The sequence below is a fragment of the Platalea leucorodia genome, assembly GCF_965183815.1.
Source record: "Platalea leucorodia genome assembly, chromosome: 8".
Lineage (NCBI taxonomy): Eukaryota > Metazoa > Chordata > Aves > Pelecaniformes > Threskiornithidae > Platalea > Platalea leucorodia.
The window spans coordinates 5,727,931-5,752,964 of record NC_138830.1 but is presented as its reverse complement, the minus strand read 5'-3'; the positions used below and the strand labels follow the sequence as shown (position 1 = coordinate 5,752,964).

Genomic DNA, 25,034 nt, shown 5'->3' with positions numbered 1-25,034 from the left:
TATGTTTTCCAACATAACTGAGGGAGGTCTCTCATCTTATTAAACATCATACCTGGGCAGAAGTCATCCGGTACAATATCCAAATATCATTTCCCTCTCATACTCTTGGATATACTTTTTACAAATCGGTTCACAAATTAAAATCCTTTTTCTTCGGTCAAACAAATTCAGAAGTCAGTAGTTCAGACTCATTTTTTCAATTAACCTGTAAAGCCTGATCCAGCATCTGATGAAAGAAGTTCTGATTTTTCCAGTCAAATTCAGCGGGTTATAGAACATGCCCTTACAAAGTAAGAAGTTGTTGAGATAGGATTATATGTCTCACTACTTACTTGAAGCCTCAAATCAGCTGCTAAGCAATAAATCTTGGAGTTCTCTATTACCTTCATCTCATTTTAGCACAGATGGTAAAAGCTAGTGACCTTTATTTTTTGCCTTTCTGTGCTGAGAGCTGGAGTAATGAGAATATAATGAAGGTCTACTTATTTTCCAACAGGCTAGGAAGACTCAGATTTTTCAGAGCACCTCTCCTCTGTCTTTTCTCTAAAGTATTTCTCAGGGAGAAGAACAAAGTCAGACTCATTCGTGCCATCAACCTCCTCGAGGGCTCCAATATTCAATGACTGAAACGCACCTTAAAAATCCAGGTTTACTGAAAAACCAAATGCAGTTGTGTTTCTATGGTAAGTTAGCTTTTCTCATCTAATCTTCATAATATTACTCTACCAGGCAGACAATATAGTTGCAGGCAAAAACTGTTCAGGACTTCTAAACAGATGGGTAGGATAAAAACATGATTATTTTTTGCTCCTTAGGACACAGTCAATTCTTTACTATCTTTTAGGGGGAAAAAAAGTTACCTTTCTTTCCTAAAACCGGCTTCCACTTCAGTTAAAAAGCCAAAACTCTGCCTGCTCTAGATAGGATCCTTCCTAAATGAGACGAACGCAGCTATTGCAGTAAGTGCTGGGAAACTGGGCCAGCCTCTTGAAGAGAACTGATAGTGTTAATTACTGCCTCGTTTTGTGAAAACAAGTCTGTCCTGAGAAAAATTCAGGTGCTGTTTCATTTGTTGCTGAAATACTTAGATGTCATTTGAAACAATGACACTGAGAGAGTCAGCTGGGAATCAGTTTGGGGCCCATATCAAAAGCAAAAATGCCTGTGAAATAAAATGTAAAAACCTCAGCTGAAATAAATCTGTACCTGCCCACAAGTCACATCACTCACGGACTCCCCAAACACAGCGAAGTGAATGCAGGCGTCTCCTCCCTCAAGGTCAGGCTGACAGGAGGAGTCTGTACGTATTGATCTGGGGAGCCGTTAGCCACCGTTTGCTTGCCAATGTCTACATTTAGATGTTGCACATGCGCTCACCTTCAGTCTTTTTCTTCGCTATAGAACTGCGAGATTCATCTGTATTTGAAAAGCATTTTTGGGGGGGAAAATATTTCTCATATATATATACACACACACACACACACACACGCACACACACGTCATGAAGCAGACCTTTCAGGAAGACTGCAGAATAAAAGTTTTATTGCCAGCCAGCTAAACAGTAAGCTTTAAGCAGCCACAAGAACACGTTAAGTAGTGCTCTGCTTTTAGGCAGATACCTTTTAGAACATGGCTGAAGAAAAAGGCTTGAAACGATAAGTATCCTTCAGTAGGAAGGCTCTTTTTCTTTTGTTTTTTCCATTCTGAAAAGGCAAATTAAAAACCACCCCCAGAATATTCTTAGAATGTGCTTAGATATACGTGTAACTAGGGAAATTATGTCAAAATAGCTGTTTACCACTTCCCTGCTTCATGTTGTTTTGGCATTTAAAAGTTTCTTTCCTCTGAATTTTTCCCAGAAAAATGAAACACTTTTTGGCTAAAGTATAAACCGAAGACCCAGAGGGTAGCAGGTACTCTATCCTTTCCCTGAGGTGGCCCTCCCTTTCAGAAATAGCCGCTGTTTCCACGATATGGATGAAAGGACGGGACATACAAATGCGTTTGCAAGTCTGTGCAGCTTCTGTTTCAGTGAGCAGAAGCAACAGAACTAGCTGTAGCGATTTATGGTCAGACCAAAAGCCCTTTAAATCCAGGAGGAAGCTTCTTCTTGATTTTGGAGGGCAGCAGATCAGGTAAATAGCTATTTGCAAATCATGTGTGAAACGACCTATTCGTACAAATACAAGCTAGATGTTTAGCAAGTGAGCCAGAAATTCAACTTGCATAATAAGGCTCCTAATCATCTTTTTTTAATGACGTTTTAATTATGTAAAAATTAGTAACTGGTCTAGAGGTTTATACATTACCATAAATGTCTCCAAAAAAGAACATACTCTCAGAAATGCCTCGCATCACTGCAGAATTGGAAACTAGGACATGTTGATGTGATCCCAAAGCAATTTTTACTAAAAGCACTATTTCTGAGGAATCTGGCTCTAACAAAAGAGAGAATCCCTCACGAGGCCACTTTCTAGTAAAATATTTACAAGAACACCCAAAAGCCAGTTTCTTTTTCATGTGCTTGTAAAAATGTACCAAAAGTGGAACAACTTGATCTATTTATCTTTAGGCACTTCTAAAACTCAGACAAAAACCCCTCTGCCATCCCCTCCCTCAAGAGGCCTCCCAAGGCACCCGTGGGGCTGGGAGGTGGAAGAAGGGGCTGGCACCTCTCGGTGTTCACTGCCACGGATGGGAAGAGGCAAAAAATGGCAATGCCTCGCAAAAATGCAAACCTCACAAGATGGCACTTCTTTAGCAATTTGCTCTTTTCCTATCAGAATACTAAAACCCACGGTTTAGAATACTAAAAACCATGGCCCAGTTCAGGTCTGGTTTCTAACTGCTTCATAGAGTGAAATCTAGGGGGAATGCTCTGAAATTAAAGTCTAGATTTAAAGTATATTAAAAATGTTTTTCACTCGGTGTTCTTTTTATCTGCTGTTCAGTCTTTAACAAATACTTTATCCCATATAGAAATAACCCCACATAGAACAAAATTACCTTAAGTTTTAATTCATTTTGATGATTCAGGTGGTATTGCTAGGATTAAATTTGCGAATGTTATCTAAAAGGTATTTTCATACTGCAAGTGTTTCAAGACTTTATGTTCAGAAAATTTAATGCAAGGACGTATTTTAGTACAACCGCATTTTTCTCTGCTTGTATTTTGTATAGTCCGCGCTACAGAAGGTTATTGAAGAATGAAATGCTTAAAAGCATACCAAAGCGATAAAGATTAATATATCATATTGTTAGCAGGACTAAATATTATCTTTCATAATAGCATCTAACAAACCACACGTTTTCGAGAAAATAGAGTCCATAAATGTAATAATAAAGCCATGGACACTATATTAGCAAGCAGGCATCACACTGTACCATCCCCTTTCCATTTCAAGGAGACGCTGTCTGGCACATAGACAAGATGCACTCGGCACCTGACATGCCGGAAAATTCCATTTGCTCTTTGCACATCGCATGAATCCATGTTCCTAACGGGAGGATGGGGAAGGCAAAGCATGAAAAACTTGAGAAAGCACATGAATTTACTTAAAATGTAGTTTCTGTTACATTAACAAACAAACGGTTCAAATTGGAGACAATTTCAGTGTTTTAACATAAAATCTTGAAGTCTTCCAACATTCGCAAAAAAAGTGGGTCTGAAGCATCCTGTATTTTTGGGCTTTTTATCCAATTTTGACATAATAGGTCAAAGCGTACCACTGCATAAACCCACCTTTTACAAGTTACTTACAAGTAAAATCACTGTTTATCCTCCATACCAAAATTAGGAGATTCCTCTTCAAGAAAAGGATTTGCTTTTCGTTGTGTCTTCATCCTCATCAGCCCTTTTTCTTGTACTTGTTTTTGGCAACATCCTTCCTGTGAAAAGCAAGAAGATTTTCAGTTTGCTGATTTTCTTCCTAAAAGTATGGAGCAAAGAGTTGCTTGAAGCTTGAATAATTTCTTGTAGTCTTCAAATAAAATAGGCAGACTCTCCTATATATAAATATATCAGTTGTCATCCTTTTCCCAAAAGAAAAGGCACAAAGAAAGCAAGCACGTATCTCCCTTGAGACATCTGTAGAGCTGTAGTATTTATTTCTACCGTGACAGTTCTTAAAAGTGTTGTTTTTAAAAGTCAGAATAACTACCGTACCACAGCTACTTTTTATTTGTGTTTCATTTGCCTACCCAAGTACTGTCTAAAGAGGGAAAAGTTGTTCCTAAGATATTCCAGCCTTCCACAGAAGGAGCTAGTGCAGCTGACCAGGAGGAGTGGGCTGGGTGCCTTCTCACTGGGAGCCAGACAGCAGTCCTGGTCACGAAAAAAAATGCCCAGGTACCGGAATACAGACAGGAGGAGTCTGAAAGCTTCCCAAGGACCATTGCTTACTGCTTGTAATCCTGGCCCTGGAGGGTTGACAGGGAAAAGTCTCCTTCTGTTAATCCCTTTTTGTGGTGGGTGGGAGGGGGAAATAGCTTTTCTTTAGCTGCCTGGTTGAGCGGTCATGAGTCACTAGAAGCGCTCCCGTCGACTTCGCTCAATAGCTTAGACCTGAAGTTTGCAGCTTTGCTCCATTTTTCCCTTTGCTAAAAACAAAACAAAACAAAAGCCACAAGTAAAACCCAATTCCTTTGCACTCATCCTATCAAATTAGAGAACCAAAAGATAAAGTGGACTGATTTCCTTGCGCTCCAGCTATATATTCCGTACTTTCACCTGCCTGACCTGTTAGGAGATAGCGACTCACTTTATCAGTAGCCATGATAACGGATCCAGCTCCAGCATGAGCATCACACCCTGCCATCAGCCGCCTCCCCGGGGTATGGCAGAGCTTCCCCGGGCAACGTCGCTTGCTCCACGCTCTCCTGAAACCCAAGCGTGGCCAAGTAGGCAGGCTGAGCAATTCGGCATTGAAGCAGCCTCTGTTGTGCACAAACTCATTGTTCCAGTCACTTTTTAAATATCAAATGGGACAAATCTGCAAATACATCTCATCCACCTGAAATACATATTGCAAGTTGCTTGCTAGAAGCATTCATTTCCCTGAGCAATGAGAAATGCAAGAGAGTTATAGCACAAAAAATGTTCTTTGAGAAATTTAACCTTTATTTTGTATTCATGAATACTGTGATCCAAAGTAAATCTCTGTGTAAACAGTTTTCTTTATAGGTGTGAAAGTAACTGGTGAAACTGCATATAGATGTGGGGGGGGGGGGGATCAATAGCCCTATGAACGGATTTCTTCAAACAGTAAATAAATCCGCAGCTGTAAACATAGGATGCAGATTCGAAGAACGCCCAGTAAAAACAACGGAGAATATATTTTACATTCTCAAGACAGAGAACAGCTGAAGATACCAGTACAAACCCAACATGTGCTGCGACGTATGTCCTCTGCAACCTCACTGACTTTAGAGCAATTTCATGGGCTATAAATCTGTACGTGTTACGATTCTACGTTTGTTGCCAGACTGGGTTGAGACTATTTAAATTCCCTGTCAGCATCAGTTATGATCAAATCATTTCACATAAAAAGTGAAATGGATCCATAACAAGACTTAATGCTTTGTTGTTTGAAAAACTATTCCAACATGCAATTAAAAACTCCAAGGTCTCTAATTGAACTGTTTTTTTTAGGAAAAGAAAATTACAGATTGTTACGTACTTAATAAATCAGGGCCATTAATAACCCCCCTTTTCCCTAAAACTCATTTCATTCATTATAGACAAATTGAGCCAAAGCAGTGTACAGAAAATACTTTAAAACACCTGTCAATGAAATATTCCTTCTACCATCTCAAAAGAAAAGCCTCGTAATAGCTTGCTGAAATCGGTGTCAGTCATTAAAGTCGCCTGCAGACATTTGTGTGCCTTCTAGAAGTCCTTCTTCAAGCACAATCACACTGCTGTTTTAGTCGCTGCGTATCTACAAGAGATATTCCCGGCTTTTATCAAGGAGCTTGTGTTTGTAAATAAGCATCACAAAAACTCACAGCTAATTTTCCCATTTTTGTACTTAACTGCTTTATGAATCCCAATCTCTTTTGAAGAGAATTTGCACATTCGTACAATTTTATTATAACGAGCTAAATTCTGCCATCCTTCATCATGATAAAGAGAATCATATCCCGGAGATTAATCACTGAATTTCAGTAGAACCATTCATTGACTAATGATCAAACTCAACAAACAAGGCAGCAGATGGTGGCCATATGAGATTTCTAGTGCCTTCTTTAATGAGCACAAAACACAGGCTCTACCTCATTTGCACATCCCAGCCACTACATCAAGGAGTTGTCTACACACAAGCAGCTGTCTGAACAGAAAAAGTGTTGCCTAATTACAGGGCCAGATCCTCAGCTAACGTAAATTGGCCTTGCTCCTTTTAGATCAGCAGAGACGGAGAATTTATATCACCTAAAGATTGGGTTCATGACTTCTGGAGAGGCTCTGTGGGGCTGCAGGATCAGCAGGCGCCTTTTCCAGGGAGCCCCAGGGCCGCAACAGCCGGCTCCCCAGCAGCACGGGCAATAACGACCCCAGCTTACTCGGGATACCAGCAGCAGGCTGAAGAACAGACCCCTAAAAGCTCAATAAGCTTATTGTTCCTTTGACATATCGGTGACATTCACAGTATTGTAAACCTTCCTCATCTGAAATATTTAGCTCCTTAGAAGCAGTCAAACAGATATGCATCCTAGCCGGCGTACACACGCAGTAGATCACTAATTTATTTCTTACAGCCCTCCTGGGTGCTCTATGTGCTGAGACAACTGCATTCCTAGAAATGGGCATAAATATCTGTATTTATTCTCCCATCATACTGACTGGGGAGTTGGGGAAAAGGAGCCAGAATAAGAATCATATAGAGAAAATGGCTTGACAAATACTCTCAGTACACTTCCTCCAGCGGAGTACTCGACATTATTTTTCGTCCACTGTGCTACAGTTTAGAGTGGGCCATAATTACAGATTTCCAACTGGCATGATGATTATTATATATTAGATCTTAGTCTGTAAAGACTGTCAAACCAATGAAATTTTCAGGTTTTGAGTAGCCTCCGGGGTAGGGCTCTGCAAGACTCGGTTGCATGAGCAGTTAGTGTTATTTATAGTCTAGAACTAAACAAAGCAGAAATTAAGGGAATGCGCCTCGCTGAAGGTAATGATATGAAAATGCTGATGTAGGTCTGTGACAGTAGACAGAAGCAATAGCCTTGAGAATATATTGAAAGTGTGGAGGTGAACAGAGTGAGCACAACCTCAAGGCTGCTTTTTGTCACTCTGACAGGACAAAGTCGTACATAATCCCCCCCCCGTCTACACTCAATTATCAGTAATTTAGTAGCACCCGGGATATTATATGCACAGGAAAATATAGCATGTCACCTCCAGTTCTCAACAAAATCACTTGGATAAGTTGCTTTTTCACCTGATTTGGATTGCAGAGGCTTTGGAGGATTGAAGCGCAGTTTTAGGTAGGCATTTTCCGTACCGCTATTCCAAACAACTTTTCCACCATAGCTCCCTGGACTAAACAACCCTAACTTTAAATGAATCAGCCAATCATGAGCCAAACTTACAGCAAGAAGAAAAATTCTTACCAAACTTAATATCATAGCATCATAGAATCATAGAATCGTTAAGGTTGGAAAAGACCCTTAAGATCATCGAGTCCAACCGTTAACCTATCGCTGCCAAGTCCATCACTAAACCGTGTCCTCGAGCACCACATCTATCCGTCCTTTAAATACCTCCAGGGACGGAGACTCAACCACTTCCCCGGGCAGCCTGTGCCAGTGCCTGACCACCCTTTCGGTGAAGAAGTTTTTCCTAATATCTAACCTAATATAATATATATATATATATATATATGCATGTGCTACATGAAAGTTCATCTTAAAAAGGCTAACAGAACTTGCATTCCTCTGTGGGTGTAACACTGGTCACTGGAAAAAAAAAAAAGAAAAAAGTGCTTTTTATAAAAATCAGACTATTAAAATATTGATAGAGGTTTTCTAAGGAGGTGAGAAATGGGTCTTAAGGCCTTTGCTGTTCTATATATCTCTAGCAACTCCCCCACTGCTTAACCCCTGTCCTCGGAAGGGAAGAGGTTTCATTCCAGGTTCGTATCTGGGAACGAGACCAGCGTCTATCACCTAAGGGCGACGCAGAGTTGCGGCGTGAACGTGAAGCTCTGCATTACAGGGTCTACATTTGGGACCATCTCAGAAATGCTCAACGCTGAGTGCCTGTAGACTTTAAACTAGCGTCCTGCCTGGATTGATTCCTTCAGTCTTTGAGACGGGAGGATGGGAGAAACGGAGAGGAGCGAAGCATTTCTCACTGCCCCTACCAGGCCAGTAATAAGGTGCATTCTCAATGGCTTTCACCGCCTCCTTAAAGTCGTGTCTTCTTTCAGTGCCTGTGTAATTGCCAATTCTATTAGCAAAAATTGAACTTGCAGTCTTTGGTATCAAAAAGCATCTAAATTAAAGTCTGAAATGCTTTACCTGCTATCTCTGCTACAATGAGCTGCTAAGGAACACAAACCGACTAAGCCAGTGAGTTATTTAATCAGCTAAAAACATACTCATTCCAAAAGAAATCAATGAGGAGCAAAGATTACATATAGCACTATATTTGAAATCTTTTTCTAAACTTTTTGTGTGTGCGTTGTACTTTCACGCAATATTTGCTACACAGAAAATGTTATTTTGATGCCTGTATGATGATATGAACCCAACTGTCCTTTCAATCCCTCCACTGTAAATCACACACACCCCTACACACACCTCTGGGGAAAAAAAATGCTTATATTTGAAAGAAAACCTTGTCCACAGTACACAAACTCAATATAAACACACATTTGTCCTTGACTCTCGAAGTGATCGGATTTGGTCACGTCTGGTGAGTAACAGAGCTTGGCCACCAGCCAGCGCCTCGGTCCTCCCGCGGCGATAGAGCCAGCCTCGGGCGATAACAAGGGCACGTTCCCAGCTGATCTATGAGGCAATAAACACTCTGCTATCTGTAACGAGAGTGCGCGGCAGTAAAATGCAGCATGGAGGGTACGGTACCGATACCAACCCCCCTTTGCCTTCTTCAGCTTGAACAGAAAATTGCTTCATGCTGTTCAGGTGGAAGGCTGTAATTACCCTCATAAAAGATGCACAAATAAACCAGTCACAAACAAATTAATCGAGTCACGCCTTACTACTACAGAGAAGTGTTTTATCAGTATTGTCTTAAACAGGATTATTATTTCTAATAGGTTGAATGGAATTTTGAACTGAGTTGCCATAAAAATGCTGTCTGCTGACAAATCAAAGGATAAAAGTGTAACTGCCACTAATACTGTTTCCCCACCAGCACTGAGCACTGCCCCAGCTTGCAGCAGTACCAGCCTTATGGGATATATGTTCTTATCAGCAGATATATCAGTGATATTACTTATATCGTGGCTACAGTGACCCAAATATATATATATAACCATATGAGTGTCTCATAACATCTGTTACCTACAAAGTACAACGACATCCTAACCTCAAATGATATTCAGATCTACAACGTGGGTGTGTAGATCTTGCCACCTGAAGAAGTGGTGCCGATGCTTTTCCAATGAACAGCGCTTAAGATGTCAGTACTTACACAGAATTGTATGAAAGCCAAGGAAATGTCAGTTAAGCGCTGTATTGATAAAATTCTTTCCATTTCTGTTTATCTATGGATTGGAAAGAGACAAACTGAACCAGATAAATAGCAAAATTTACATCTCCCCAAGGGATCGCGATAGCAAGATTATATAGGATATAGGTGGACATGGCAAAGTTACAATCAGGGCAAACAGATAGCTGTCTTTGTGCCTATGGTAATTTAATAAGACTTTGCCAGATTGAAATAGGAGGTACAAATAATCAGTAACAATAATCTTTTCTTTGATTTTACCATGTGCTTTTAGAAAGAAAATAAAGGCAAGTCAGTCCAGTGATCCCAGCTGAAAAATCATAGGTTCAGTAGGCTGGTAGGAAGAAAAATAGACTGACCTTCACCAAAATAGAGGCCTTTCAATCCTGTCTAATGTGCAGATTACCACCAGAATTTAGTCTGTCTGCAAAAATATTTTGCATAGTACAGCGATGTTTTATTGTCTGTAGGTTAACATTGACTTTCTACTCACCATGCCAAATAAAACTTACCTTTATTTAAAAGCATCAAAGCCATATCTACAATTGGAAAAAGCAACAACTCATTGAAAGGACACTGTAGAAAATAAAACAATCTCCATCACTCTAGTTAGAGCCTTATGTGCCTATGCGAGAACACAGAGGACGTTGGCCATGCAGCGTACCATGAAGCCCGGGAGGACTGACTGGCTCCGGAAAGCTCAGGCAGAAACTCAGTACTTGAAAGGTTCCCGAAAGCGTGCTGACAGCTAACAGGGATCCACTTCATCTGTTTGTTAGGCACCTGTATTTTGACTGTATCTAAACCAGTTCCCTAGTCTCCTGCTATGGTCAATGGCACTTCAGAGAGCAGTTCATCCCACCCAGGTAAGCAAGCTAAGAACATAGTCGGCCTATGCTGGTTGGAGACAAAACCTATGTTTGCTGGAGACAGAAAAGGTAAAGGAAAAAAAATCAAGACATCCATTAGATGATTGAATTTGGGTGAGGTGAAGTTTAGACCCAGGTCTCAATTGAAAACAATGTAATAATGAATATTATTCTCGGTGCATTGCAAACGTCACAGATTCAGAGGTTCAAAGGGAGTTTTAGCTGCTTATGAGCCATGATTACTTTACAGGGATGTGTGAACAGCAGCGGTATGTTCCCACCTTGCAGCCGGGAGTTATTACATAAAAGCTGTAAGTACTATAAATACGCTGCAAAATATAGCAAGAGGTAGCACGCACCCTTGGTACTAAAAGGCATTTTTCCCCATTTCCAGCACATTGCCAATACATTGTATTGAGCATGCTTTTGGCCGTAACTGGGTATTTTCCTTGCTGAATTTATATCCTAAAAGGCACATAAAGGTATTTGTTTTGAAAGTTTCAAAGGAGACAAAGACACAAAAGCAATCTATCCCTTTTTATTCCTCATCTCCCTGTGAACAACTGCTGTGTAAGTCATCTTTTCAGATAACGCAACATCTGTATTCTTTGAAATTCTAAGTTTACAAATGAAATGTTTCCAAATTATGTCTCAATATTTTTCATAATAATGGTATAAAAATTTAGCAGAAAAGTGCTTTTTATGATTTCAGTTCTTTTGTGATCTTGAACAATTTTAGCTACTCTACTATAAAGCAGAGAGACCAAAGCCTTAGGAAGTCAATATTGTGGCTATCCTGTGCTGTAAACACCAATCCTACAACAGCCTGAATACGGACAGAGCCATGGCTTGAAACAGGATTCGTTGTGCGGAACTGGTGCCTTAGTTTGCAAGAGTTACGGTGAGGCATTTCTTCAACTGTGCTGCAACTTTTAAAGCAATATTCTGTGATGTGCGGCCAGACCTAAATCTTCTTCCTTCACCGAGTTGCCAACCAGCCAGTGAGTTACTAAGCTTTGAGAAAATTAGACTTTGATAGATTTTTATCTTAAAAAAACTGAAGCAAACAATGCATTTCAACAATATATCTTTTCCTGCTGCTTCTTATAACATATACGGTACCTGTCCCAACATGTAACTGTTATCATCCTCTTTAGTACCAGGATCTGGGAGATGTCAGCTGCTCTGTCCTTTCCAACACTAAGTTTATGATGACAGTGAAATCAAACTTCTAATTAAGAAAAAAAAAAGTATAGGCAAAGCAGAAAAATGCTCTAGTAATTTCAGAGTCAATAAAGCAATGAAGGAATATAGCAAAAGCAAATAAGACATAGGCAAAAAAAATGAGGTGACAGAAATTACTAAGTCACATGCTACTACGACTAAGTCACACACCTCCCACTATGGATTTTTTTCCATCAAGACAGAGGCGGAGGCAGCACTGACAGCATCCCCCATCTTGTGGGCAGAGGAAACAGATAAAAATTAAATTACACGTTGCAGGTCATAAAGTAAGAGAGTAACGGAACTGCGTGCCAGCGGCAGGGTACGAACCAATGACATAATAGTTAAAAGATGTAAATTTTATCCAAATCCCCATGCTTCTGTGTGCACAATTCAATGCTTTGAAGGAAACTCCTCTGTCTTTCAGGTAATCCTATGCGTATTCAGCAATTCTGACATCTCCAGAATAGGGCGGACCGAGTGCTCTTACACAGAAGCATCTCTTTCATGTGCAATAAAAATAACGTACTGGGACATACATGCTGGGACATACATGCTGGGAGATTCAGCATGTGTTATATAGATTGCTCTGGCTACACACACTGTCTGGGATTGCAGGATACTGTCAGCTTGGCTTACAAGTTAAAATACTAAGCAACAGTATAGTAAGTAGTGCTCCGCTACCTACGCAGTGGCATTGATAGGTACACGTGGCCTCTATTCCCTTTCGGAGGGCTGTAGGCACCCCTCCAACCCAATGCCTTGCCATTTGCTCAATCACTGCTCCTAGGGCTTTAGAGATACCTGCCTGTCTCCATGGAGTAGGCTAAGGACAGAGGGAAAATTCAGGTCACTGATATGTCCCCTCCTAGATCAATGCTTATCTGTGCTTGAATACGTTCACATTGTATGCAAGGATTTTTTTTTTTTTTTCATGTATACCTGAGTTTTCCCTGCAGTAGCCCAACATCATACTGAAACCCAATAAAATAGGGTCTGTACATTGCCACGCACCAATATGTGCTTGTCCTAGGCTGATGTTCATTAATTTACACTCTGGCTTCTACAGATTAAAATAGCCTTTCAAAAGATGCAGTTTGGGGAAATATTGATAGTACATCTCATTTTAAAAGTAATATAATTCATGCAGCAATAACTTATATCGACAGTCATTTCAGATAAGATGTATGTGCCATTAAAGCTGGAAGGCATTTCACCTATTGGTATTCCAGGCAGGCATATTTCATGGCAGGAATCTCTCTCAAAGGTGTTGCATACATTCGTTTTATCTAAGTGAGGTTCAGGGAGGCTTCATCTTCAAGTTTTATTTACAAGACAGAAAAACTGAAATAAGGAATTCCCTTGCTATATCATCCCTGCTGGAAACACTCGACCTTAGCTTCAGGACACTAATTTAAAACTGACTGTTCTTAAAATTTGGACTTCCCCTAGTTTATTCTTTTAAGAGCACTACCATTGCACCTGCTTTTTTCTTATTATAACTATTTAAAATAGGGCTATGGTTTTGTAATGCTACTTTTTAAAAGTTGAAATGGAAGGCGGGTATAATACATAGAAGACCTAGTAGACCTAATGCTCTAAGACAGAACTTTTGTACTCAGACAAGCCCTAAGGTAGCATTAAGAGAAGCCTCTTTTCCAGGAAATGCATATTATTATTACTATTTATTGGGGCTTCCCACTTCTCCGAAGTAACCTTCCTCTGAGAGCGCTTACTATTAGACAAAGCCAAGAGTTTAATTCACATTAACCTCAGCATCAGCATTCTGGATAACGGGGAAGGTATAAGCGCATAAGCTTGATCTTTGTTACAAGACTGAGGTCAAGGCAGCAAGCACGAAACATTTAGAAGAGTTTGTCATTATATAGAGAAGTCTCTGCCTGTGAAGTACCACCAGATACCAGAAATACTTGGACTGGTACATTCGGTTTAGACTGCCCTATTTCCTACAGCTACACAGCATACACCCAACTTTCAGTGAGTATGTGCTACAATTAAGTCAGTCCTTTTGCCCAACCCCCAGGATAAGCCAGATATACAATGTTTTTGGAACCACATCTAGTGACTTTCTAAAGCATCACCAGAAGAGTTAAGCAACAGCCCCGTCTAGCAAGCAAGCACCGCGCTGGGAACCACAAGACTGCTGCCTTGCACAGCTCAGCGGCTGAACTTGTGCATTACTTTCATTAGGCTGGCGCTCTTTCCGCTACCACCCTTTGCTCTGCAGCACCGGGAGCTCTCTGCATATGGGTTTGTTGCTAGTATCTGCTGATATATATGATGTCTTGTATTATAGAGCTAGTAAATGAAATTGGATGTGTCAGAGCTGGCCCCCTCTGTAGAAGTCAGTTTGGTCAGTAAGTTAGAAAGAGTTTAGTGTGCATTCAGGATAAAAATCAACAGCGTGGTATACTGGCCAGTTCTTTGTGAAGCTGGTATTTTCACCTGGAGCATATATGCCAAGGTCCAAGACTAAAGTCTCCTTAGCTCATGGGGTGGTTTGCAACATGACCAAATGTTCGAGAACATTACAAACCTGCTTAACGTTATTGCCTTTTAACACCAACATTTGAATAGACACTGCCAGTGTAGAAATGAGCAGGTTATGATCTTTACCAACATAGCTCACATTTCAAAATCTTGATCTTGCAGTGACAAATGTATTAACCAGTTGATGACACATCTCTAACTGCTGAGTACTCCAGCTAAACATCCTGCTTTGGTTTTCAAGAGTCTCATACTACAGAGGGCATGGCATGTTATAGGGACCGCTAGAAAGCTGCACTAAAGGGCAGCAAAAACCATTGAGGTCAGATCCTTGCATAGCTTCTGATACAGCCTCTCTCATTTAGCCGACTGGAAATAATTGAGTAAGAAAAGCAGGATTTCTACCATATGTTGCACAGTTCTTGAAGCAAGGATTGTATGTCATGGTTTATGTGTATATCAAGGGTTTTAGATGAGCAACGAAATTAAACTCCATTTTCCCAACAGCATTATGGCTTCAACATCTTTCTTAGCAAGGCAGTGGAAAACAACATGCTATTGTTTTGACATTTTGTATTTGGGTAAAACTGTGAGAGAAGCCAATACCTTGAAAGGCTAAAGGAGAAGGATGATCTTTCCTACACCTTTACGGTTCCACTTGTGCTCCCGGTTAAAAGCCTCGTCTCACTTGCATCCAGTGCCACAGTGCTAAAACTCAGCATCCCCATGACAACCAGTAAATGGTTTGATTTTTTGCCCACTGTCAGTCAGCAAGAAGATAACAGTAGATCCTGTGTTTGAGCTAATTACCTAGGGGAAAGCAGAAACTGTGATGAAATAGTCTTGCTATATACGTCTTCATTACAATAATGTCATACATATGTGCTCTGAACTTACACAACACTAAAATCTGAAATGCAAATCACAGAGCAGTTGGCATCGATTTTTATTTCTTTCCCCCCTTTTCAATTCATTAAAAAGATTTCTGATCCCACGCTATTAGAGCTCCTGGGAAGACAGCTGAGCCACTCCTTCGGGTGAAGCAGGGCATCAGCACAAATACAGCCACACACCACTTACAATCTGGGACAGATGTCTCACAGAAGCTGTTTGGTGGTTAGGTGGATCTTCCTTATTTCTTTTGGATGACCAACACCTTGAGTAATGAATCACCAGCCCCTGGAAAATGAAATTCAAGGAGACTGAGAAGACAGCAGCTGCATTTAGAATTCATCGGTAAGATCAGATTTACAAGTTAGGAGAAAGTTCATTTAAAATCCACCGTGATTGTTTCTTTTCTGTGCTTTGGTCAGTGGACATGAACTTGCTCAAAGATGACAAACTCCTACTATCGTTCGCTGTAAACTTACATCAGAGTCATGTCTGATCACCTTACTTCAACCCAAAGTCAAGAAATCATCTTGCAATGCATCAGAAAGGGCCATTTCTAATTGTACTATCACAGTTATAGCCCTATTTTCATAAAATAAAACTGTGTCAGGCACTTGATACTTAAGAAGCATCATAGCGAGCCTTCTACATGTCAGCTCATGACTGAGCCACTGCTTGTGCAAGATGCTTCATGCTCGCTCGCTGTTATTTTCATCTCACAAGTAAAACACACGGCACCGTCCACTGCAAAAGTAACTCAGGAATTTTTCCTGGAAGTAAATCCATAATACCTTCCAAATTCTTTTCACAAAAGTTTCTCGCTATTTCTCTGAACTTTTAAAAGCCAAGATCCTGTATTTCTTCATAATGCAATCCAAACCTAAGAAGATATCCTGGTTCTCGCAGCCAGTGCGTACAACTAAACTGGAGAAACCTTATACCGTAAACTAATCGTTAACGCTTAAGGCCATAAATGTAATACTAATCTATTCTAGCAACAACTGGTCAAAACTATCAGAAATATTTTCTTGTATATTTGTAAAAAAAATTTCCTGGAAGCGAGGCAGCGTGAAGCTACCCTTTGGAAGATCTTATTTAATTACTTAAACCTATTTGAGAAGTAATATACTTAATACTTACCATATTACAAAGACTGCTTCTGCCCTTAAAAACATCTCAAGCAGTGCAAAAACTAAACTCTGATTATAAGCAAATTTCCTTTTAACATGAAATTTGGTATTTTCTTACACATTTTAAGTTCTCTGCCTATTATTGAAGGATACTGAGAGGGTAGAGGTTGCTCGGAAAGGAAGAGGACGAGGAAAAAAGAAGAGAGATTCTCTTGTATATTAAGAAAATATGCACTTTCTCAAAAATACGCTGGAAAAGTTAAAGGGAAAAAACAGATCATGGGAGCTACCATGACTCACCACAAATCACTAATTTCAAAAGGTTTTATTCATACATGCATATATATGTATAATGCTTTATGAGCAACTAGCAGAATCAAGAGCATTGAACAGTACAATCACACAAACATGAAAGGACAAAAATGTAAAAAAAAAAAATTCCAAGGCCACTACAGCGAGAAGCAACTTGCCAGAGTTAACAGGATAACAGGAATAAGAGGAAAACCAGGGGAAAATGTTGGTTCATTAGAGAGAGAGTAAGACTTTAGCAATACCAAGAAGGCCGAAGTGTTCAATGCGTTATTTAATTAGTCTTATTAAAGATGTCAAGCAGGTGGTTACCACCAATGGCAGAAGGGTAAGAGCTCTCCCTGGAACAGGTCAGATCATAATCGGACAAGACGGATCTTTTCAAAGTCTGAGCAGTGAACCTGAAAAATCTCAACAATTCTCATTGAGGAATCATGGAAAAAAGCACAAGGGCAGGAAACTGGAAAAGGCAATTGTTTTCCCTGTCTGCTAGAAGAGGGAGAAAAGAGGTGAGAAAAGAAAAGCATGACAGCATTACTTCCATCCCAGAATAAAAATAATCAGGAATAATATAATCATATTAGTGGTAAGCAGCCAAGGGTAAGACGAGCAGAGCAGTGGCCATCACTCACTCATCAAGAACAAAGCATCTCTCATTTCCTTGCACGGCAACATAACAGAAAGCAGCAGTTAATTCTATATATCTTCATTTTAGGTAGGCATTCTCCTAATTAGTTGTCAAGATGAAACTATTATAGGAGAGAAGCAAAGCAGGTGGATAGTCGTCGTGATTTACTACCGACGTGGGAGGGCGTGCTACGTCACAGTGTGTCAGCAGGTGGGCAGGAGGTCTGGCGCCCTTCGGCGACTGCATTTACCGTCTGGATGATGGAAAGGATCTGGTGACGCAGATCTGGGAGGTACTACCTGCCAGGGGAGACAGAATTAGAAATCACGATAATTTTAGCTGTTACTCTTTTACAGAACCCAGAAGTTAAGGATATATTTACATATCTGCGTTAGATATGTTGTGAAGCGTTAGAACTGGTAAGGCTTCCCCTGCACTTCCAGTCCAGTGCTGGAGAGAGGTCCAGAAAAGCTACGGATCAAGGAGAGCAACAGGGCATAGCTATGTGATTATTTTAGCATAGAGGGAGCTGAGGAAAGATGAGATCACAATCTCCAGCTACCTGAAGGCTGTTGCACTGTGAGAAGGGAATCATCTGTTGTCCGTGACCATGGGAGGACAGGCAAGCATCAGGGACCTCAAACTGCAGGAAGAAAAATCTAGGTAGACATTAGAAAAAGCTTTATAAAAGTTGGTGGTTTTGTTTTTTCCCCAGGAGAACGTAGGTCTAGAATAAATTATTTGAGGAATTAATGAAGACTCCGTTACCAGAAGTTTTTAATATATTAGGACAACTTTTAATGGCACAGGGCTGCCCTCGGAGACCCCATTTCTCTATGCCCAGCATCCGGCAGGCAGAGGCTTATGATCAACTCATCCAAGGTAATTTAAACAAGGAGTGTGAGAGAGGAGTTCATATCTAGCGATAAAGAACTGGGGGAAAAAAAATTAAAAAGATAAATTAAAAGAACTGACATCAAGAAATGTAAGCTCTGTTGCTGACTATGTCACGATTGTCAGATAAAAGACACAACAGACCCAGAAACCATGGTTGTGCCCCAATATGAGAGAAAGTCAGAAAGGTGGGGAAATTGGTTTAGGACTGGACGGTTATGGTTACAGCTCCAGACAACTTCTAGAAACTAAAGTTTCATTATTGCTCTTGCGAGATTTGATTACTAAAGCAGTAAAATTCAGGATTTACTTGACCTAACAAGCATTTCATAGCAAAGCTAGCAGACCGGTTACTTCTGCGAAGGCTCACCTATTCAAGGGTACCCATGGCCAGCGTGGGAGCAGTTCAGGACATGATCACTTGGGATGGCAAAGGTAGCATTGAATTTAGCATGAATTCTACGCCTCGCTTCCTAGCTTTTGCAAAGACCAGCTTTCTGGAGGAGAGGCTATTAGAGGTTTTTTCCCCCCCTTTTGAACAGTTTCAAATAGGTATTTTTATTAATACACTATTGGTAATTGCAAACAACTTTCAGTGTACAGCTGCAGAGTTAAATCTTGCCTTTTAAACCAGGCAGCGAGTATCCTAAGTGAATAACTCAGTTTTCGCAATATATGCCGGTGGAAACAGAGCATGTTGCCCAGCTTTGGCTGACCCTCCACACGCGGTGGCACTGTTCCAGTATGATAAGAAATGAACTTTTAGATAATACAATTCTGTATCTATCAACGGGTGATATTGAACACGCCAAACTCAATAGTTGTACTTACTGGAAGACAGATGCTGCTTATTTCAAGAAAATCAGCCTCTAAAATTGAATGAGTAGAAGACTAAATAGCAGAGGGGAAAATAAACCACAAGGCAGGGGATATCAAAGGCCCATACACCAGTAAGTGAAGATGTACATTTACAGCCCAGAAAATGCAAGTTTCACACGTACCTGCCCTAGATGGACTTACCATCTTCATATCCAAGCCCAGCTCCAGATACTAAAAAGCAAAACTAGCTTTAGTAATAAAAACCACAAGCCACAGGGCAAGAAATTAGGTTTAAATCTAGACACTAACTACTCTAAATATCTGAGGGAAATAAATCTGTAAGCTAGATCACATCCATTTATAGATGCGAGACAGATTTGCCCTGTGGAAGAGGCTGATTCATCTAAATAGACTACCAGACTTGTATTTTAAGCTTTTCTGAGATGATTCTGTTCTCCTTCACATGGGTATTACTTTATTACAAGCTTTCCTGAAGAAATGTTTAATTTCAGAAAAATGAACTAAAAATGCACCATTTCTTGTCAAATCTATGATGCTCATTGCAGCCAGAACTAGCTGTTGTATTTAAGCATCTATTCCCAAATCACCACGCAGCAACATCTTGTTTCTCTCAGTCTCTCCAGCAGTTATGTGAAATGCTCTACGCAGAAATAAGAGAGAGATTGATAACTGGTACGCAGCAAGAAAAAGTATTTCTAACAACCAATAACCACCATTTTTTCCCCAACTTCAAATAGGGAATATTTCAAATTTTAAAATTAGGCTTAATTTTACAAGGAAATGCTCTTGATAGAAAGCCCAGACTATTCGAGCAGTAGGTGTTCCCATTTGGCAAGGGCAAGATGTTTTCCATGAGCTTTGTATACAGCGATATTTTAGAATCCTGAAGTAAAAAGTACCCTTTCTCCTGTTCAACAGATATCAGCTTCTCCATTACTCCTGTTTCAAGCCTGACAAATATGCAGTAAGAGGGCTGAAGATGCGTATAGTCTGAAGAGATTGAGATGAAGAACCGTCAGTCAGCCCAGCACTGACGCGGGTCGCCGAGGCAAGGGCTGCCCAGCGGCGCCGCATCGCTATAGCCTTCTCGGCAGCGTTTTGTGTCACAAATTACTGTCTGTGTTTGGATATTTAACTTTTCAGTGGTACATCAGAACAAATTGATCACCCAAATTCAGGCATACATCTAACTTTTGAATACCGCTACCAAAAAAGCCTTTATAGATGTTTTTGTCCCCAAAATAAAAGCATCCAGCGATGCCGCTGTCTTAAAGGAATTAGTCATCCTTTCCTTTTGAGTCTGTTTGTGGCTCCCAGAGCCTTCAATTTCAACAACTAAACTGAAAGCATACCTACCTTGAAAAGAGTATCCCTCTTGCTAAGTAACACTTTATTAATAACAAAATTAATTTTATACTTAATATTCTAAATCCCTTTGAAGTCTTAAACAGAAAACATAGAGGAATTGGTCCATTGCCCAGGGAACTTCTGCTACTGCTGCAATAAATGCATGCGTATTTTTAGAGCATTAGAGCAGTAAGGGAAGAACTCTTAGTCAGTTATAAATGGGAGAGTATTTGCACTGGCAAAATACAACAGTCATAGCTGAAAACCAGGCAGGATACCAGTGCTAAAGACTCAACTTTTTCTGTAACTTCTTCAGCCGTTGTATGGCTTTAGCCTTACCTACCACAGCTGAAAATCATTCCCTTCAGTAGCCCACTTACCTCAACATCAAGACCAAGTCCTGTATCTCCTTATCTGCTCAAACACTGACTTAGTTCATATACGTGTTCCTATAAGGTCTCGCAGAAGGTTGCTGTTACCTCTTCTGGCTCTAAGCCTGCACCACTCTCTCTGTTACGGCATGATGCACCTGTACTGCGCTAGAGACAAACAATTTTCCACTTGCATGCTGGCAAGGGACATTTTGGTTCAGCTTCCCAAGAGAGGACAAAACTCTCAAATACCAATCTTGCCTTTGGAGCCTGATCCAAATCCAAAGTACGCTTGAAGATGATAGATTTCAAGTGCACCAGAAGCTATTTGGGAAAGACAATTCAGCCTACAATTTACCAGCATAAGCTCCAATGATTTTAAAAGCTGTTTTAGCACTGAGCGATGGCTGACAAAATAATTGTAAAGGGATAATTGCTAACCATCCAGGCTCCTATGAAAAGATTGCATTAGTGTCCCCATTAATGAAACAGCAAAGTAATTTCTTGTAAACAGGGTTTAAAATAATCTTAACTTCTCTTAAAGCTTTAGGAGACATGTTGAAGAAACACTTGTTTCTTTAACCTGAAAACACTCTGTCCAGAGGGAGAGGATTCTGAGTTGTGCTTTCAGACAGGTGGGCACAGAGAGACGGCTTTCACAGCAAACTCCATCGCTGGCTGCTTTGCTTTTCTTTTCTTTTTTAATCAGATTGTAGCACTGCTGCCATGCTATAAACATTCATTTGCACCAGACAAAGCGACGAAAAAAGTCACGATACCCCGTATCAGAACACAATATGCTCTGAGGTTTGCATCTCAAGCAGTAGATAAAAGATGCTGTTTGGGCTGAGCTCTAGAAAATGTGATCAGAGGCGTTCCCCTGTATAGCAACCACGGCTCTTCATTGAGATGCAGGTAGTGCTTCGATACCAAAGACTGCAGTGCATCATTAAAGTACTATGAAGACAAACAACACTCACGCTGCATACCAAGTGGTATTACATTTAACTGAATCATTTTAGTATGAATACATCCAGGTCTGTCACTGTGAGCCACTTGTGTAAAACGTGCCGGCAGAAATGGATCTGCACTAATTATATTTCATGCATATTTCAGAATTCACCTCAGGGATACGGAAAGGTGGCAATAAAGAGGAATTTTATAACCAAGTTCATTTGCAATTGGCAGCCACATCAAGACTAGCTTTCCTCAGAGATAACCCTAGAACGTCTCAGATTAGGAGTTTTATTTCTATTATGGTTGTTTCGCTGAAGCACAGGACACATGAAGATTTTGTATCTCTTTGAAACACCAAACCTTTATCAGAAACTAAACTGCTTTCAAACATGAAAGGCTGGAGGACTTCGGCTAGTTTGCCAGTGCCACTAAAATGCCGGAGAAGCAGACTACCCCTATTCCTCTCCAGGGAGTGTCACAAAACCTCACAATTAGGCTCCATCAGTATGAGATCATTTCCTATCCAAAGTAAAGGGTTGTTTCTTTTCATCTCTCTGAACTTTCTGAAATCTCTTCCAAGGACACACTATCAAGCTTTTTCTCAGGGAAATGCAGAAAGGTCGGTTTGCCTTTTTCCTTTACCTGCTTCAAGACTGAATTGCACAGGACACAACTCACAGCTTTCCCGCTGCCTCTGACCCTTCGACTAGTCTCCTGCTCCATTTCCACTATCATCAGTTCATTATTAAATGAGATAAAGGGGCATCTCTGAGCTTCATTAAAATAAAGAGAAGAATGGGATTTTAGATCTCTGGGAACAAGCCAGCAATCTTCTGGATGCGCAGCTGATGCTGAATGCCCCAGATCCTCAACACCTGTGAACATAATAGAGAAATCGCCAATTATCTCCAGTTTTTGCTTCCGAGTGGGATTCAGAAATGAATAGCTCACACTGCAGTAGGGCTGCCTTGCTTATTATTTTCCTTATTTACCACTAAACACATTTTGGTTTGCTTTATGAAGAGTTGTCAGCCACCATTTTCTATTATTATTTGTTTTGTATCAATAGCCAGGGGCCTGTTGTACTATTATTCATCGCGTGAATACACAATATAGTCCAGTGATATCCCGTTCCTACTCCAGCACGTTAAATTTTGTGGCTTTCACATTCCTTTACAGAGGATTTCACATTTGTACGGAGCTGCGGAGAGGTCTGAGACTTGCAACACACACGGTTGTGAGGCAGGGCAGTGGGGACACCTGGAAGAAAAGACCCAGTGCACAGGCGCCTGCAGCTGCAAGGGAATCGGCTCGATGATCCCCGTTAGCCCTTCCAGTCATCTATTCTTGAGACACAGTCTTTGTCTAGACAGGCTTAGGTACTGCATGTTCAAAGGAGGGAGAAAAAAAGCAAACAGGTGATTTATCCAAGGTCACAAAGTAGATAGAAGGGCACAGTTTGCCATCAGTCCTGTTTCTGATCTGAATACAATGTCTCAGCTAATGAATCACACTCATTTTCTTTTTCACAGTCCCTGCCTGTCTCATTTGATGTGTCTGCATTGAAACGTATTTGTTTTATAATCAGGCAAATGAGAGGAAGCAAAGCCATGATGTCTCACATCTCTTGCACACAGAAAGAAATGAGAGTTATCAGAGAAAAGTTGAAACATCAGCATTGGCAGACCTATATTTTGCCAGGGTCTCCAAAGACCTGGAAATATTATACGTGAGCTCTGCAGCCAATAAGGCCGGTTAGGAAGCGCTACGGTAGAAATCTCCTGTGGAATCGTGCAGGGGCTGATGCAAGAGACTAGCGGCTTAGACAGAAATATCATGGTCTGTTGTGCACATAAATGAATAGGCAATTTCTAAACCAATATTTATTTGGTGTGTTGTAAAGGGCTTTTAATAAGTCTATGGCAGTAACCGCTACAGATCATAGGAAATTGCCCATTCTGCAGGGACAACGGGGGGGTCCATTCTTTGTAACATTCCTGAAAATGTACAGCTGCAAGATGTCAATAATAAACGCAGACAAGTCATCAGTACGCAGGCTCCTTCAAAGAGGGGTCGCCATGCATTTGCCCTGGATCCCTGTCTGCAAGAGGCCATCCAGACGAGGCAGAGATTTTACTTAATGAACTATCCCATTTCTCAAAAAAATGAGTGGATGACATGCTTGATATATTATCTTAAAATCTAAACATTTATCATAGTGGTAATCATACATAATGGTTTTTCTTTTAATTCCATCTTCAATTCCCTGAAATTTCACCAAACTTATTTTCCAAACTGCATCTTCTCTTTTTGCAAGCTGATTTGTCTTTTGAAATCACAGCCACCATTTAACGGATGCAATAATTCACTCTGATGAGCAATATGCATACAGGTAAAAGAAATATTGGTACAATCCACAATCATAGCCACCATAATAAATCATGGTAAATTAGTAGAGAATCAATTTTAAAATTTTTAGCATAACAATTCAGATGAGTTGAGAGTAGAAAGCAAAAGGATAAACTCCTTGGGCAATACTGAAACACATAGTTGTAAATGAGACTCTCTCTCCACACCAGCATGAGTCTATTAATAACACTGGTTGCACTTGAAATAAAGGCATTTAATGAAGAACTATATGCAACTATGAAAATAAAAATCAATAAATTGATCCATACAGAACTAGGCACGTAATTAAGCAAGATATTAAACTTCACCTGCAGGCTGATACCCAGGCCATTAACAAAGCTCTCCACATTATGATGAACTGCATGTGGCCTGAATAAGTCCCAGAGATGCTGGATCCTGCAAGGTCCCAAGCCCTCCTGCTTCAATTCAAGACTGCTCACATGCTTAAGTGTGTTTCTGGAGACCCGCCAGGGTTCCGAGCATATATTAGATGTCTCTAGAGAGAGCAAGGACATCTACTTGACAACGTGCTGGATAACGTACGTTTAATCCTGTGAGCTATTCAGTGGCATCAGCCCTTACGGGCTCAAAGTTGTAGGAGATCCTCTACCAAGAGGATCAGTGGATGGACCAAGAAAGGAATCCACTGTGGTGAAATGCACAGCACTGTTAGGTAGTACATATAGCTTACATAGTTGGGATCCATACAGAAAGAGTGAATGACTGTGAACCACTACTTCTAAACCATTGCCACTTCTTCCTAAACACAGTTCTGAAGCGACTTCTCATAAATGACCTCAATTTTGTCCATGCTACTAGGCTAGTTATTCTTCACTCAGCAAAGCGAAACTGGTATCCAATATTTACAATATACACTAATTATTTTTCCACAAATACAGAGTTACTCTACAGTATGATGACAGAATCAAAGTGCATAACTACCTGAGAAATCCCCAT

At 40.4% G+C, this 25,034-nt stretch overlaps 1 protein-coding gene across 1 annotated transcript in view; it reads right to left on the bottom strand.

Moving 5' to 3' along the window:
* The window catches only part of WDR49 (WD repeat domain 49), a gene marked incomplete at both ends in the record, with an annotated part of 28,614 nt that extends 3,580 nt beyond the window's left edge, over window positions 1–25,034 (bottom strand). Inside the window, 9 exon segments of the mRNA XM_082319009.1 lie at window positions 487–514; window positions 516–634; window positions 8,370–8,455; window positions 11,692–11,783; window positions 14,952–15,014; window positions 15,016–15,111; window positions 22,311–22,477; window positions 22,480–22,543; window positions 25,020–25,034. Coding sequence (XP_082175135.1) covers window positions 487–514; window positions 516–634; window positions 8,370–8,455; window positions 11,692–11,783; window positions 14,952–15,014; window positions 15,016–15,111; window positions 22,311–22,477; window positions 22,480–22,543; window positions 25,020–25,034 — 730 coding nt within the window.